General features: G+C 45.4%; 1 protein-coding gene across 3 annotated transcripts in view; it reads left to right on the forward strand.

Moving 5' to 3' along the window:
- The first annotated feature begins 592 nt into the window (after positions 1–592).
- The window catches only part of Bmper (BMP binding endothelial regulator), a 254,962-nt gene continuing 237,888 nt past the window's right edge, over positions 593–17,666 (forward strand). For 2 of the 3 annotated variants that reach the window (XM_029481078.1, XM_029481077.1), the window contains exons 1-2: positions 1,100–1,293; positions 2,269–2,354. In XM_029481078.1, coding sequence (XP_029336938.1) covers positions 1,161–1,293; positions 2,269–2,354 — 219 coding nt within the window. In that variant the 5' untranslated portion in view covers positions 1,100–1,160. Of the gene's footprint in view, positions 1,294–2,268; positions 2,355–17,666 lie in introns of all 3 variants that reach the window. The other variant, XM_021172558.1, reaches the window with a different exon arrangement.

The raw sequence follows: 17,666 nt of genomic DNA on the forward strand, positions 1-17,666 counted from the left end.
AGGGCCGCCCAAGCAAGAAGCGCTGCAGGGTAGCGGCTGCCACCGCGTGCCCTGCTGGGCGGCCGCCGCGAAGGCGGCCTGCGTGGAGATTAGCGGCAGCGGTCCCTCCCTGGCCCGCGAGTGAATGAATGATTAGTCTAACGCACCTCCCTGTCCCGGGCAGCTCCGGCTGGGAAGGGCGGAGTCTGAGCCACAGATCCACGCTTTAAGGGAGAAAGGCTCTGGCCGGTGTGCGTGCATTAGCCGACCCTTTCTGTCGCTCCAACTTCTGTCCTCCCTAATGTCAGGCCCACAGAGGCATAAGCACAGGAGCCTGATCTCCAAGGTCACTCGCCCCTCTGTCCCCTCAGCCTCGTGAGTCCCCTGCCTTTGCCCGAGGGAGTTAAAGGGCTGTGGAAAGTTGAGGGACCCTCCTGCATTCGATCCGTAGCTCCTTCCGAAGCTGGGGCAGCGGGAGGCGCCGGGTCTTCTGCTCCGGGCGCTAGCGGGTAGTGGCATCCCTGCTGGGGGCGGCTCCTCTGCGCGGGAGGAGGCGGTGCGCAGGGCGCTGGAGACGCGCCTTCCAGGCTCCGGCAGCGCCCCGGGGCCGGTGGCCGGGGCTGGGCTAGACCGCCTGGCTGGGCGTTCGCGTGCGCCGCTGTCGCTGCTGAGCCGGCATAGCTCCGGCGCCCGGATCGTAGTCCCTCGTGCGACCCTGCGGATTCCGCGCAGAGCCTAGTACGCCCCTGGGTCCCGCACGGAGCAAGCGCGCGGGCCGGACACCGCGCCCGGGGGCCGGGCCGGAGCTGCGCGTGCGGGAGCCGGAGCTCAGCCGGGCTCCAGAGCTGCGAGCGCACTCGGCAGCCGCCGCCGCCGCCGCTCCCCAGATCCCGCCGCTCAGCCACCCCTCCTCCCGGCCCAGCTCTGGCGCGGAGGGGCTGACGGCTAACCCGCTGCGAGCAACTCCCTTAGAAAAAAGCCGCCGCATTGGCCGAGGCTGGCCGCAGGACCCCTCCTCCCGGGGCGCCCCCACTCCTCCCCCGCCGCTCCGGGCGCCCGCCTCCCTCAGCCGACTGTCTCCCGGCACGCCGGCCCACAGCCCTTTTGACTGCGAGCAGCGGCTGCCGAGCAGAGGCGGCGACGCGGGACCTGCAGTCGCCCGGGATTCCCTCCAGGTGACGATGCTCTGGTTCTTCAGCGTCAGGGCTCTGGCTGAGCGTCCTTGCCGACGCTCGCCTGGGATTACCTGCTGCGTCTTGCTGCTGCTCAATTGCTCCGGGGTCCCCATGTCTCTGGCTTCCTCCTTCCTGACAGGTAGGGGGGTGGGGGCGGGAGGGACCAGTCCTCCGGGACTCTGGGGTGGTTTCTTGGGAGAAGAGGCACTGGCAGACCCGGGGATGAGAGGACGAGGAACGCGCACCTTGCCTGCCCCTCGCGGGCGGTGGGGATGCGGAGAAGCCTAGAGAAAAGGGATGGGAAGGCTATGAAGAGGTAGAGAGATGGGGGACTGAGAGACTGCTACCTTTGACAGAGTGATAATAGGCACCCTGCTATATGAAGTTGGGAAATTCCTTGATTTATATTTAATCTTTTCCCCAATCCTTGTTTTAATCGTAACCACTCTTGTGCAATTAAGGCAAAGACCGCGCCGTTTCCCGCACATCCTCTTTTCTCAACACCATAGGATTCCAATAAATCCACTGTGCTAGGCAGCATCTTTAAAACATGACTTTCCAGACCTTGAATGTAAAGAAGCGACCGTATTTTTAAAGGTTACTAATAGCATGATACGATAATTACAGGTTTTCAGGCAGGTGAAGACCTCGGCTTCTATTTTGAAGGACATGCTTTACTGACACCTGGTGCAGAAAAGAGAATATTTTTAAGAGGAAAGAGATTGCGCTTCAAAAAGTGATTGCATTTCAACCCACAACAGTTGGCAGATCCACCTGAAAGGCCCGTTCTTTGACACAGCCCTGCATTTCGTTCAAATTTAAAATCTTCCCTAATGCCTAGTTTGCTGTGTTAGTCCATGTGCAGTTGAGATATCTCTCAGAGCACTAGTGGTATGTGCTTAAATCAACTGAAAACAGAAAACCGAACTATATACCGAAGTATTGACTTAAAAAAAAGTGTTAAGTAAAACTATTTAAAATAGATTTGGTGAAATTTTTTTGTGGTGCATTTGAAACACTATATAATTCCAATCACTAGCTTAAGACTGTGAGGTTTTATAATAACACCACTAAGCAAGATTTAAATTTAAAAGTATTTTTATCTTCATTTCAGGGTCTGTTGCAAAATGTGAAAATGAAGGAGAGGTCCTCCAGATTCCATTTATCACAGACAACCCTTGCATAATGTGTGTGTGTTTGGTAAGTGTACGGGTCAGGTAAAATAAACTTAACTGCTGTCATGGACAAACCTGACAGAAGAGCTGTCTTAAAATTGATTTTGATCATTACCAAATTGCATATTGCTTAAGCATCGAATTTAGTTGCACTTTCTAGTTTTATGAATTTGGGCAATTTCTAATATCTCATCAGGCTGAGAATTCTTATCTTTGACTTCAGTGTTGTACAAGTAAACTTGAGATGGACTTTGTACACCATTGTTTTAGGAAAGCTGCAGTTTGGAATGCATGCTACTACAATGAAGTCATAGATATCATGGCCACTCAGTTTTCTATACTGGTTCTATCTTCCTGGCTCAGCAGGGAAATGCTGAATAACATTTTAGATACAGAGGTCAAGGATAAGATAGGGGAGAAGGGAGGAGGTGGCTGCCATAAAGGACAAACCCAGGACAAGATGTCATCTTGGATTGATTTCTTGAATTTCTTGGCCTGCTGTGGCTGAAGCTCTGTTAAACAAGCTAGGAAGCTCAGGTCAGGAACAGGGATCCCTCCTTAATGGAGAGTGTCACTTGGCTATGAGATGCTTAGTGCTGCCAGTGGCTAGTGGATTGTTTTAGCTTAAGCTACCGGGTAATTCTGATAGACACTTGGGGAAGATGAAGTTGTTTTAAAAAAGACTTTCTGAAAGACATAGAGTTCCACAAAGAGTACTCTTTTTGCTGAAGAGTGTTCCACATGCCATTTACTTTTGGCAAACCTTGGTTAAAATCACGCATCATAAAATCCAGTTGGAAGTGCTCTAAGGCCTTCAAGGGCAGACTCCTGAACTGATGGGTGGATGAAGGCTTGTTATTCCAATCAGCATACAGAACTACAGGGTATCTATCTCTATTCAGACAAAAGCTGCGCTATCTGTATATAAAGGACGCAGACTCCTTTGTCACAAGAGATGAGGCCAACATTAAGAATAAATGAGTCTGTGCTTGCATCAAATGATTATCAGGCTCTGGACTGAAGAAATCAACAGAAGCAAATCAAAATGTTTTTCATTGGCTGAGACAATAAGCATTAAAGTCTAATAAAAAGTGTTCTTTTGTGTCTATGAGCTGCGATGTTAACCATCTTTACTAAAGAACTTGCTGGAAATAAGTGCTGAGTTTAAAATTTGCTTTAGTTACAGATTCACAACTGTAGCATGTGAGTGTGGTCTTATCCTTCCTTTATCTGTACTATGGGAATAAGTAGTTTTATTCCATTCTTACCATTTCAGCAGAAATTATCCCAAGTGATATGTCAATATCCTGAGAGCTCTACGTGTGCACAGTTGTTTTTCTCTTTGGTGGTGCTATTGTTTGTGAAGCTTAAATGTGTATTTTGATTTTTGTGCAGTGTTACCAAGTGATATGATGGAACGCTTCCCACATAGCGTTTTCCCTTTCTAGCCTTCCTAGCCTCGTGGTAGATAGTGCTTTTCTTTCATTGTGGAGACTTAGTGATATGGAAATTGATATCAGAGTTATTTGTTACACGATGTCTAAAATCGTCAGTTAAGTTCTTAAGGGCAGAATGAACACGTAGAGGCACTTGTAAAGGACAGGACTGCCAAGCCTGTTAGTCTTTCCTTGGGGTCCCAGTGACTCTCACTCATTATTCCTTCAACCCCCCCCTCAACTGATCTCTCACTGATATCTGACCATGACCTTGGCAGACCTTTGGAATGATGAGCCCACCTTCCCTATCGCTTCTCATCCACTTGGACAGGCTTAGTAAACCTGAGTAAGGATAGATAGTGAGCATTTCCCTCTGTATCCACCCCGTAAGTTTCTAGTGGACCTGAAGAACCCTGTGAATTTCTTGCTGGATACCAGCAAGAAACATAGGAAGAGACTGCTTGGTATTTTTGCACTTAGGTTGGAAAAGAGAGCTGTTTAGTAAATTGATAGAATTTACAAGCAAACCTTTTCACGCCACTGTGTATTTGCCAAGCAGTTTTCTAAGCCTGCATTATTTAAGTCGATCCCCATAAAAACCCTTTGAGGGTTTTCAGTCCTTTTTGAAGATGAGCTTTAAGAAATTAAGTAGCTTGTGAAGGTCATACATTATCTGTACACCAGTTAGTATTTTATTTATGAAAATTACTGAGCTGTCTGACACTTGGGTCAGAGGCAGACAGGGCTGTCTGTTTGTCTCTGGAGCACACAGACATAACTAGGGAGGTGGACTACTTGTTAAGCTAAGGAATGAGAAAATGGGGAAAGGAGAAAGCCTGTTGACATTTCTGTACCTTCAGGCCTTCCTTGAATGATTTTGTTTTGTGCCTTTGAGCTATTCAGAGCTCAGTTAGTTAGAAGTTGTTAGTCACACTGCATGAAAGGAAAATCCTTTATGATTTCAGCAGGGAGCGTTGGGCTTGGGTGAGGTTTACATATGAATATTGGAAGATATGAGATTTTGGATTAGGGACACAGGGATAGTTAGTTTGGGCTGGTCCAGCTTTTTTGGAATAAAGTAGTTAAAACTGGGTGTAAGCGCAGATCCTATTTCATAACATGTATTTAAAAAAAAAACCTTCAATGTATGCTTAAAAAAGACAAAAGAAGTCAAAGTTGGAGGGAGTCAGCTGCACAAAGTCCTGAGAGAAATAACAGCGTCGGAACCTGAAAAACTCCTCCAAACGCCAGGGAGTAGTCTACGCAGCCGGACTTACCTTTTAAGGTTCAGAGTAGCTGAGATAGAGATTGCACAAACACACTTCTGGAGACTCTGAGGCCAGCAGTGAGTGCAGTGGCCACAGTGGTCAGAGATGCACCATTGCAGCCTCATTTATCAGTTAGCTGTGTAGGCTGGAGCATCCTGCCAGGATCAAGAACAATTGGAGTGTCTTCTAAATGTGGGTGGGCTCTGTGTCTTTAGAGGGAATGTGAAAAGTGAGACCAGGTACTGGGCCCTGGAATCTAGATAGGCAATTTACATTAAAATAAAAAAGAGTGTGTTTTATTGTTCAGTGAAGAGCATAGCGGATGTTCTCCTGCCTTCTGATCACCAATGGGACTGAGGAACCTCACTCTGTTTTGTTTCATGAAAACAAGTTTCCCCCTGCTAGAGCTAGTTTTTCAACAGTGCCCGGGACAGCACATGCCTGCCTGTCCTGCAGCTCTGCCCCATCGTCACCTCCAATCCCACCAAGTACAGGAGGAGGGGTGCCCCCTTTCCTCTTCTCCCACCTCTCTCTCTCTCTCTCTCTCTCTCTCTCAGTGTAGCTGAGGAAGTGGTGGGAGCCAGTGAGTTCTGCCCAGGACTGGAAACCTGAGATAACTTTGGAGGCTGGGACACCAAAAGCCAGAAGTCAGGGCTTAGTTTGGCGTACATTTTGTTCAGCAAAAAACATTATTCCTGAGGTTGAAATTTCCTCTTTTAAATCCAGAGGTGCAATGCAGAAATGGGCCGTCCCTCATAAAAAGCCATGCGAATTCCCTGTTACAAGAAGCGGGCCCCACCTATCTTGAGCTGGCTGAACAGCTTAACAGAGCGGACCTTGTCTGCTGTCCTCCACTTTCATAATCACAGAAATCCTCTATCACCCAGGAGCAGCTCCAGCCTTACAACTGCCTTTGCCTTTAGCTCTACAAAGTCCTTGTTTTCTACGGCTCACACTGTGACTGCCTAGAGTAGGGACAGCACCTATCAGAGCTCATATTAGGCCCTGGGTTGCAGCAGGATTTGAATCCTGTACCAGTGAGCGTGTGCTCAGATGTGCAGTAGCCTTTGAGACAGAGATGTTTAGCTTATTATGTGCTTGTACATGTAGACCTGGAAACTTTTCTCAAAAATCGTCTCCTGTCATTTCAGAAGTCACCTGCCTCCTTATTTATATTTATTGTGGCCACCTTTTGGGTAATGTCAGCTGACTGCCCTTCAATACAACAGTTTTGAGGAAACGTTACTTAGGTGATTGTGTTGTTTTGAGCTGGATGTGAAGTCAATGTGCTGTCTAGTTAGGCGATCTGCTTCTGCTGGTGGAATTGCTGCAGAGTCATGTCCACCGCTTGGGGGCTCTGTGTGGGAGGAGCCAGCATGGATTTTGATCTGGTAGCACAAACCTGTCGTGGATTTTAGAGAGCCTTTCAAAGGATAGTTGCGACTGTTGGTAGCCATCTTCTCCTTTTGGGGGAAGGGTTTACTTTAGGAATCTAAGGAACCTGGTTTCAGGTATCACTGACGGTGACAGTGAGATAGTTGCGTCTGCCTCGCCAAGCCTGTTTCCTCACAGTGTCTAGCCTGTGCAATTACTGTGAGATTCAATGGTGCAGAACATAGAATGTTTAGCTTAGATCTTAAACTGTGGGAAGTCCCCTGGGATGACTTTTTTTTTTACTGCTATTACTATGTTGATGTTATTCTTTAAATTATTATTATTATTATTATTATTATTATTATTTTCATGTATGAAATAGTCTGTAGAGGTATATCAGAATAAAATACAAAAAAAAAAATGACAGGGGAAGAGATGCAGTGGTGATGTCAAATCCACCCTTCTCTGTGAACCAACTCGATTACATCAGTATGGCTGGTCATGGCTGCTCCTTATTGGTCCAATGTTCTGTGGGCCCTGGTGTGAGTTTTCCCCTTGCTCTCTATTAAATATTAAGGAAAACTTTCCATGGGAGTGGGGCCTCCTTTTTCGTAGGGCATTTACATCCCCGTGCCTGTGGGATCACCTCCACTTGTACTTTCATTGGCAGAGATAGGGTTGAGCTGTGGCGCTCTGTACTTCTGGAAAAACTGCCTAGTGGTCTGGCATCATGGGGATTTTCCTGGCCCGTCTTGTGGAAGTCTCGACCCAGCTCCAGACCTAAGTGCACCCGCCTTTGCTGCTCACTTACTCATTGCTCCCCTCCCCCAGCCCCAGCCCCCTTGAATGCAGCTTGGCCTTCACTTAGTGCATCAACAGCAGCCCACATTTCAAGGAAAGAGAATAACTTCGAGAGCAGAGTGTGCGCCTTGGTCTATACTGAATGAGCATGGGAGAATAGAAGTCAGCCAGGCAGGGGGCAGGAAAAATAAAGCCAGTTACTAAATGTCAGTTGGGTAAGTAGAGGGTCTCAGCTCTTCACAATCTTTGTGGCACTCTGTGTGGCTGGTGGTATACAGACCCTTTGTGATTAAATCATGCTAGCAAGACAGCCTCTCAGCCTCTCCTGTATGGAGATCAGGTGTGCTTCCCTTAGTGCAGATCATCAAGTGACCTGGGTATGTGTTTGGAGACCTGTTGATCCCTAGTTCTACTTTTATAGAACATTGCTCAAGGTGCTAGGAGGAGCAGGCTATAAATTCAGTCACATGGCACTTTCTTCCTCCATACCTCTACCTGTTTCTATTTCATTTCATTATTTCCAGCCTGATCCATGTTTAAGTCATTATGCTCCTTGGATGTCTTGAGAAGACCAAGCTCAATGAGACAGGCATAGATGCATAATAAGGATTTATAAGTTGAGATCGAGTTCATTAGGCCCATGAGTCCACCTACTTGGGGGTTTTAGGCAGGAGGGCCCTAAGTTTAAGGTTACTATGGGTGGCTTAGTGATACGAGACCTTTATAACAAAAAAGCCATTTTTTTTAAAAAGGGTTTGAAGTATATAGCTCAGTGCGTGCCTAGGATGTGTGGGGTTCTAAGTTCAATAATGCCTGGTACAATAAAATCATAAACAGAAAACAATAAAAACATAAAGAAGAAACAACAAAACCAGAAAGGTTTACAAGAATGATAGAAAACCTTCACGAGAGACTCCAACACACTTCGGTTATAGACAAAATTGCATGACCATGTGGAGATCTTGGTGGAGGCGGGGGCAGGGGAACATGGTCTAGGCAAAGCATTGCAGTAGAAAGAAGAGTGTATGCCTGGGTTGTGTGAAGAGCTAGTCCAAGGCTCCCGAGGCTCTGATGGACCTGGAGGTAAGAGCTTTAAAGGAGCCAGCCTGGGAGCCTTTGAATGTCATAATGAAGAAAATTGTCCCATGCATATTACTGGGGTCAGAAGGAGTCATTTTGCATTCTTTCAAGCCACATGAAACAATAAGATGTGTTGTTTAAATACCTCTAAGAGCTCTTGTGGCAGATGTTTAGAGTGGAGAGGCCAGAGTTTGGAAAACAAACTGCGGACACGTGGTGTGGTCAGGTGGCAGCAAGCATCCCGCAGCAGGGTGTGTAGTGGGGATGCGACCATGGGTGGGGTGGTAAGTCAGTGTTTGGAAGAATACTTGAAACAGTGCCCTGCAAGGTAACAAGTGGAGTGCAGTTCCTGGTGAATGGCATGTAGGGTGTCACTGCCACACAGCCACAACGCCAGCTTTTAGCATTGCTGCTAGGATGGAAAGTGGTCAACTCTCGAATACCCCATTGAGAATGTTTTTGATGCCAGTCCCTTTTCACACTTACAGAGATACAACTCTCTCTTTTACTGTGTTATTCATCGAGCAAATTGTTTGCCATAGCAATGTGCACAACTACAGTTGCCATCAGAGGCCAGGGATGTTGAATCCCTCGGAGCTAAAGTGGCAGACAGATGTGAGGCATTGCATGGTTGCTGGGAATTAAATGCTGGTCCTCTGGAAAAGCAGCAAGGACTTCTAACCGCTGAGCTTACCCACAGGTAGCTGACCTTTAAAAGGTTTCACTGTTGTGCTAACATACTGGGAACTGTCTACTGCAAAGAGACATTTGAAAACGCACTGTAGGTTCTTAAAATGTGCATCTGGATCTGTAGAGAGATAAGGGATGGGTGGAGAATAACAATCTGGTTAACTATCTTCATAGAAACCAACCTCAGGGACATATACATGGGATTTGAGTGGAGATTTTAAAGCCCGAGTCTGCATTAACAAGGAGGGCCAACTTGAGAGAAGGATGCATAAGGGGTTTCTTGTGAAGTAGATTACAGTTATGGAGGCACAAAGAGAACACAGAAGGCAGACAAAAGACCCATGCTGCAAAACACTAAAGAAGATATCAGTGATGATTTAAGGGGAATTATGAAGCGGGAACTTGGTCCTCATCACTTTGGAGTGTCTGAAACAAGAAATGGTCCTCACCTGCCTGAGAACTGCTGTGCATTCGCACAGGATTGTATTGACCATACTCGGGACTGGCGCTGAACCCTGTTGTCAATCATCCAAAGCCAAGATTGCCATGGGGATTTTGAAAAAATAATGCAAAGATCACAAAGTTTTTCCAGCTTTGATTTTTTTTAAAAAAAAGATCTTAGCATAAGTGAATACATAAATACCACATGAAAATTTAAAAGGTACCAAGACAAAACTAATTTCATGGGCAGAAGTAATATACCTTTTAAGCGTGTTTTTGGAATGTTTTTATGGTTAAATGCAGAATGGATCAGGCCACACGGAGGCATATTTCTTTTATTAGGAATAAGAACAACAATATAAAAGAGTCTGAGTAATATTAAAACTTACTATTATAAACATTTAAGTTTGCTCTATTAAACTGTTAATGGTGCTTTAAAAATATTATGATATGATTTAATATCTTAAAATCTGTCTTCAAGTAAAAATATGTTCTTTTCTCACAAATATTTTAATGTCCATTTTTTACTAGCGATGTACAGCTGTGGAAGGTGGTTTTGTGTTGGAGGGTGTGGGCTCGGATTTTACCCAGGCTGGCTCATAGTTATCTGTTACTTAACATCTCTCTGATCCTTAGTTATGAGTCCTGGGCAGGTCATTAAGGCAGCATGCCTGTAGCTCACTTCAGTTGGTGGGGGTGGGAGTCAGCTGAGGGTGTGAATGATTAAATGTGAGATGTTCCTGAAAGCCCTTTGTAAACAGTGTCAAGGGAATTATAACTAAGGACAAAAATTTAACAGTGAAGGCTCCAGGAAGCCCTGAGATGCTTATGTCCCTTAAACAAAGTTGGAGAACATTTGCCTATAACGTATGCACAGCCTCCTGTATATTTTAAATTATACCTAGATTACTTATGCCCTATGGACATGGTGGGTCAACTGTATTATGCCGTAAACCAGGTTGACACAAAATTTATTGAGTACGTTCCTGAGGAATCACAGTATAGTTTTAAACAATAGCCCTTACGGTTCTGCAGCCTTAGGTAACCCGTGGGGTATTTCTGTATCCTGACAACCTCCTCATCCTGGTAAGGAGGGCCAAAGCAGCCCACATCAGAGTGTGAGTTAAAGTACGTGAGTTCTCTAACCATGTTCTGTAGTGTGGGAAAGGTTCCTGTGTAGGAGTGTGTGGACCCACTGTCTCAGATCCGCCGGAGAAGTGCTTGACTGGTGATACAAGTTATTGTCAAGGCCCGCGTAATGTGTTCACTCTGATTCTGCTCAGTGTGGACAGTGGGTCTGCAGGTCAGCTAACTTTGGTCCCTTTGGTGCAAAGACAGAAAGCCCCAGCGTATTTGGAGGTTGGCAAGGTGCCTGCCTTGCTTGGTTTCTCATTCTGAAGCTCTTGCTTACTTGTTCGGTGTCTAGCTTCAGACAGTTATTGAGTGTGGTATGTTCAGTGAGACCCAGTTGTCCTTTGGTGGTATTTACCACTGCATCAGCAAAGTGGCAGGAGGAAGGCACAAAGTAAAACCCAGCACTGATCAGCCTTGGAGAGAGTGAGTGATATGGTCTGGTTGACTGTGTTCCTGGTAGCACAGGGTCTTGTCCCACACAGAGTTTGGATCGTATGAACTCCATTGAATGTGAACATGTGGTCCCAGCATACACTTGCTGCCTTGGTCTTTTCTCCTTCCTTTGGCATGTGTGGGTGAATTCCTGCCTTAAGGGATGAGGCTCTTAAGCATAAGAACTTGTCACGATCTTTCCAACCGCCCTATAGCGTCAGTGAGAGGTCTGTGACCTTGAGACTTGAGTGGGAGTGGGGCCTGCGCTTCCTGTTTATAGTTTAGGTTAACACTTGGGATGGCTCTCCCCAGAATGGAACTCTACGTTCCAAACCATGACTCTCCCAGAAAGATTGTCACAAAAGGTCACCCTCTTCTATTAACAACATCCTAAACAATCAGTAGAAGAACACTTCTCCCCCTTTAAAAAGCAATGTAGTTACATTTGAAAACATAGACTCTCTTAGACATTAAGAGCTGTTTGTCTCATGATGAAAGGAATGGCCCCTCTTGTAAGAGTATCCTGCTGTCTAGAGCAGAGTGGTCGTTGACAAGGCAGGAGAGGCAGGGCAGGGGGTTTCTTCCACTTCCAAAAGTCACGGTGAAAAATGCTCCCAGTCCTGTGGCTGGCCTTCGAAACCCAGTCACCCCCAACCTCATCAGAGAAGCTAACTTTGAAATCTTGACACAGGCCTTGGTGTTTATGTTAGCTTTTGGATGTCAGTTCCCTTGGCTTCTGGAAACTGACTCTGTTGAAAATTATGTTTTTCTTCGAAGGACAAAGGCCTTATTGTATGTCCATGTCCTGTAGTATAATGAGCTTTTACGTTTTTTTTTTTTTTTTTTTTTTTTTTTTTTTTTTTGGAATGTTAGGTGATGGGTGGGACTAACCTAGATCTTTGAAATAAGAAATGCATAGATCTGTAAAACAAATGGCAATTAAAAGTTTCATGGAGGTATCGTCATAAAAGAAAATGAGTGGGTGGAAGAATGTCACCTTTACTGGCCACAGCATGTTTCCCAAATGCAGTGCTTTTCTGGAATTACCATGAACTACCTTTGAGAGGACCCTCATGAGTGGTGTTGCCTTGGAGCCAAGAGGACCTGCTACATAAGTGGTATCACCCTAGGGCTGGTTCCCGGAGGAATTACACTAGAAAACAGGATTATTGTGAGCGTCCCTGTTTAACCTATAGGAAGTCAGGACTGTTGTGAGCACCGCTGTCTAATCAATGGGAACTCAGGACTGTTGTGATTATCACATTCTAACCTATACAAATGCTCATTTATAACTCTTGTATTCTTGGTCAAAGAAATCGATTTGATTAGACGATTCCTTGTGGTTGCTGTGTTTCAAGCACAGATTGAGCATTGTAGCTAGGTCACTCTGATCCAGCTATTGACCTCTGGGGGTGTGGGTGACCTCAGAAGGGCTGCTCCAGGAGAAAGCATGGAAAGGAGTCAGTCACACAGACCACAACATCTGAAGCTGCTTCCATCTCTTTGGGCCTCAATGAGACGCCATTAGCATCTTTAGCTTGACATTTTCTTGAACTAGTTCCTAAAAAGCCTTTGAAACCTGTCTTCTGAGATTCTTTGGGGGCTTAATGTGTGAGTAACAGAGTTAATATTACAACTTCATAAACCCTTCCTGACATCTTTCCTCTTCTCCATGTTTGTTCTTAAAACATGTTATAAAAAATGCTGGGGAATTTACTTTCTATTTTACAAGCAATTTAACTACCATTTGTACGAACATATGAGAATCAGTCTCTCCTGGCTAAGCATCCCATCAGCCACCTGGATGGAACTCAAAGCTTCTGCATCTGTTACAACTGCATCTCTACAACCCACTGCCTGGCATATCCCCGTGTTTCCCCCAAGCTTCAGGGCAAAGCCCATTTGGTCTCTCCTGCTTTCTACTTTCATAGTGTAAAAGCAGAAGCAGAGCCATTCATGGCAGTAGTGGATTGTGGTCTCAAGGGGGCACTGCTTTTATGAATGAGAGGACATGAAAGATTAAGCAGACATTCTCTTGCTTGGGAGCTGCTGTGTCAGAACCGTTGAGATCTGCCATGGGCTGTGTTTATGTTCTTGTGGGGAGTTGGGCCTCTTAGGCTCAAGAGTTGTGGCTCTTTCCTGTTTCCACGCACATGTGAAACAGTGGTTCTGCTGCCTTGTGGGAGGCTGCAGAGCCAGCTGGAACCCTATTAGCACATTGGTGTGCACTAGTGCTGGCTCATAGTGGTGACAGTGGTGTGAGAATCTAAGGTCTGGGAGAGCTGGGTGGCAGGAAAGGAGTGGGGCCTGCTTTCTTTATGCCTCTCCTTGGTCTTGGGCTGCTTCTGGGGAGACAGTCCCTTCCTTCTGCTGGAGTCTTCTCTGCTGTGCATCTCATGGACCAACTGCGTGTGCCAGGCAGCAGCTGGACTCCTTTTCTTCCTTGGACTCAGGGTAATATTTGGGATTCATTGAAAACAGTGCCATCCCTCTATTTCATATTGAGAAAGAGCAAAGACATCTTAAGAAAATATTATCTTTGGGTGCTCATTTGTCTGGTCTAGATATACAGAGCTTCCAAAGCTTGCAGTTAGGAGATTTTTTTTTTTAATGTTTTTCTTCTATTGGTCGATAGAAACAGCAATTTCATGTGATCTAACATAATATATATCTTGAAGATCTTTTAACATTGGAAAAAGATTTTTTTTTTTTATTCTTTTAATTGTGTGTGTGTGTGTGTATGGGAAGAGTATGCTCGTGTGAATGTTGATTTCTTTACATGCCAGAAACAAGTGCTCCCACTGTAGCTGGGGTTACATGTGCTGTACTCTGCTCTACATGGAACCCTGGTCCTCCTCAAGAGCAGCCAGTGTTCCTAACCACTAAGCCATCTCGCTAGCTCCAACCCTGAGACTTTCAAAATGCAGATATTTATCCTGACAGGTTATTATTGCAATGTATTTGAGTTTAGATTGACTTTTGTCTGGATTCCCAAACTAAAATCAAATGAGAAGATACAGTGGAATGTTTCTCAGTCTGTGAAAGAGAAAGCCTCCTGGAGTCACTGAACACTCCGCTCCAAACTAATGGGCTCTTCACATCCACCAGACTCCCTCTGAGGGTGTTAGAGCAGTCGGGGAGTTAGGAGGAAGCAGCCTCAGCCCTGTGGTACAGCACATGCTCTGGCCTCTGCGGGGCATATGGGAATTGCATTGCACAACTGAAGGAGGGGAATGATCGATGGCTGCTCATTAAGCCCACTGCATATTTATTGAGCATTTATGTTAATAATGCCCCAAGGCTCTGCAAGATTGAAGAAACAGTTTTTACAGGAACAAAAAGAGATTAAATTATGTTTGGGAAGGTTTTGAACATCGCTATCTTTTATTGCTTTTGAGTTCTTTGAAAGTTGATTAACATGTACGAGCCAGAGATACTAAGTCTGGCTGTCATCTTTAATTATCCAGAGCAAACTATGCCTCCTTGTCTGATGAGATGCTATGCACTTATGTATGTATGCACGAGGGTAGTTAATGTGATATTTTAGTTTGCAAACTATTATTTGAGTGTCTAAAACATGTGGATGTGTAATGGGACCAGTAACTGTGCATTTTGGGGTCCTGAGAAACACCTTTTGAACACCAGAGGCGATTGACTGTGTTCTGGCCACCAGTAGCCCCTGCCTTTTCTTTCATTATATAATTCAGTTTTGACTCCCTGCCTTCCTTTACAGTTGTAGGTCATTATCAAGTCCACAGTAAAAACCTTGCCTTTGGTTCTGAGTTCTCCTACCATGCCCTAGCAGCGGGGCCGCTCTCATTCTAACATGCATAAGTACCATGGAGGAGCTGCTTAAAAACACTTTCCATCCCTTACTCAAGACACCAGAGGATATGACATCCTAATAAAGACTTCGGGGTTCTTTAATGTAGGGGCTTAATAATGGGAACTTAATAAAAAGGAGGAGATGTAAACATAAATATCAACTTTTATGTTCATATTTAAGTCATGTTCAGGTACAAGTGAGACTGCATTATTGTTAAACAGCTCCATAATAGACCATCACTTCTGTGGGGCTTTCCCGCACTTATCTTGTACATTAATCATTGTTATTGAAGAGTTCGTTTGTCTCTATTAAATCTCCGGTTGGTTTTCCATTTGGAATTAATCATTTCTTCTTCAAAGCCTATACGTAGGAAGCCTTTATCATGGCTCTCACTCACACTTCCTCTGAAGTTTTGAGTTACATAGTTAGCTGTCTCTTTTACTGGATAATATGCTTGTCCCGGGCAAGGATGGTCAGTGTCTATTTCTCGGGAGTCCCCGAAGCCTGCAGAGTAGTGCATTGCAAACTTGAGTCTTTGAGACTCAACACTGTGTTTGCAATCTGGGGACATTCCGAACTGAACTTTGTTCAAAGCTAGAACAGGGTTTCTCTAGAAATGTTCACAGTTGAGATTACAAGGCACACAAAAGCAAATCACAATGCAACCTCTTGAAAGCTGGGACTACAGTTCCAGTAAGAAAATGATGCTCCATTCCTGGGCAGACGCTGTGAGATCTTCAGAGAATGCTTTCTAAACCACAAGGGTGGAGAAGATGCCCCAAGGCTCACTAAGAGGGGCCACCAAATTGATTCCTTAGGGAGTATATGTTTAGCAGTCTTGTGGGTCAGTTAGGTAGAACCCTGACTGGCGCCTTTGGGTGGAGCAGACTGGCCCCCTGGGCGGAGGCCAGCCTTTTCATGTGCTGGGTTCCCACAGGGATGCTCTGTTTCCTGTGGTCTTTGCGTGATGGTCAGCAGCTGCACGATGAAGCTGGTGTGATGTCTGTTTGTTGCTTCTTCAACACAAGACAGCTAGATGTAGCAACTTGACCAAACATCCAGGCTTTTATGATTGCCTGGTGGCATCCAGCCACACCTGGAGGATTGAGAGACAAAGTCATGAGGAGTGGAGGGCCAGGTGAGGCAGGCTTAGAGACCACTTCCACCCTAACCCCTGAGATCCTCGCTTCCAATTCTTTCTGGATGCAGCAGAAACCTTCTCTAATTAGAGCAGATCCTTTTGGCCAATTTGGTTCTCTCTCTCTCTCTCTCTCTCTCTCTCTCTCTCTCTCTCTCTCAGCTTTCTGCCTCCTACTGCTTACATTTTCCTTTCTCTGCTCAGGTTGAGTGTAAAATCAAGCTGACCAATTCTGATTCAAGTCACTATCACCAAAATTTTGGTCACATTGATAAACATTTATCAATAAACTTAATGATAATTTAAAAACTGTTTAAATTACCCTGACATTCGATTGCTTCAGAGTTCCACCTTTATTTTGCCCATCCTAGTTATATTTTAATGTATTGTTTTACTTCTCTGTCATTAGTCTAGCATTTGTGTAATGACAGCACTCCCCTAATTTTCATGTCTTGCTTTTTTCACATCTCAGTCTTTTTAATTCTTAGTTGCTGCCAGCAGGCTGAAATGTACACACAGGCATTGGAGATTGTGGTTGTAATTCCTCTTCACAACATGGTGGTGGGACACTGCTGTGGACAAAGTGTGCTGTGTGGAGCTCACTGACCTTGGCCAAGGGTGATCTGGGAAAGAGCCAGAGCAGGGGCCACTTGTAATCACTATGGAGGGTGTCAAGAGGAATGGCTGGGTGGAGCTAATCGGCTTGCTCAGAACACAGTCAAGTGGCCAGGTGGGGTCTGAGTGAACATTTTTCACTAATGATAATATGCTGATATAATTGAGCAAAAGGAATGGCTTGGAGAAAATTTAACAGCCTTCCAGTATGTGGGAGGGGATCATTCTGTTGAAAGGATGAAGGAGAACTGATCCCAAAGTTGCAACATATGCCTAGTTCAGCTTCTCCTCAGGGCCCTGCCTCTCACTGGCTTCTACAAAGAGTCCCAAGTTGCTTGTGGGGTCTTGGCTTCCCTGCTTCCTGGCTGGGGCTGACTGAGAGCTCAGGATTCTCCTTGGAGCCCTGGATCCTACTGGCCCTGTTGCAGATGAGTATCACTGTCCTAGTTTGGAGCCATATATCTTGGGATCAGAAATTGAAAGCAGGGTTTGACTATGGTCTCTGCAAGTTGCAGGGTTTTGGCTTAAGGGCTTTGTAAAGCTGAGAAGAAATTTACACTGAGAAAATTTTCTCTCTCAACACTTGCCGTTATTCCTACACAACTTGTGTGCTCTCATGGCCTGTGGTGCTTTCAGTGCGTATTTGGCCTTTAGTTAGGAAGTGCTAGTGAGTCTGAGAGCTCTTGTTTGGGGACAATAATTCTAAGCCTTTTTTCTTGGTATTCTCAGTTATTCTGGCCAATCAGAATATCCCTAAGGTCAAATCTGTTCCCTTGCAGACAGCAGCTGGGGTATGGTGATGGCAACAGGGAAAAGATGTGATCTGTAGTTGTCAAGATGGCCTCTCTGAGGAGTGTTGGGCTGCAATCCAATCCTGTGTGATCTTGGTTTCTAGGTACTTGGGGTTGTGGTAGGTGCCGAGAGGTGGTTTGTGGTGGTCACTGAATTAACAGTGTCATCTCAACCAGTAGTCACATATAGTTGGAATGCACATGTGTGTATGTGTCTCTGTGCATAAGAGCCCACAGGCAATGAACTTCCCTAGAGCACTTGGGAGGTTGATAAGGGTTCTGTTTAGCTAACTTGCCTCTTTTTTTTTTTT

The sequence above is a fragment of the Mus caroli genome, chromosome 9 (assembly GCF_900094665.2).
Source record: "Mus caroli chromosome 9, CAROLI_EIJ_v1.1, whole genome shotgun sequence".
Classification (NCBI taxonomy): Eukaryota; Metazoa; Chordata; class Mammalia; order Rodentia; family Muridae; genus Mus; species Mus caroli.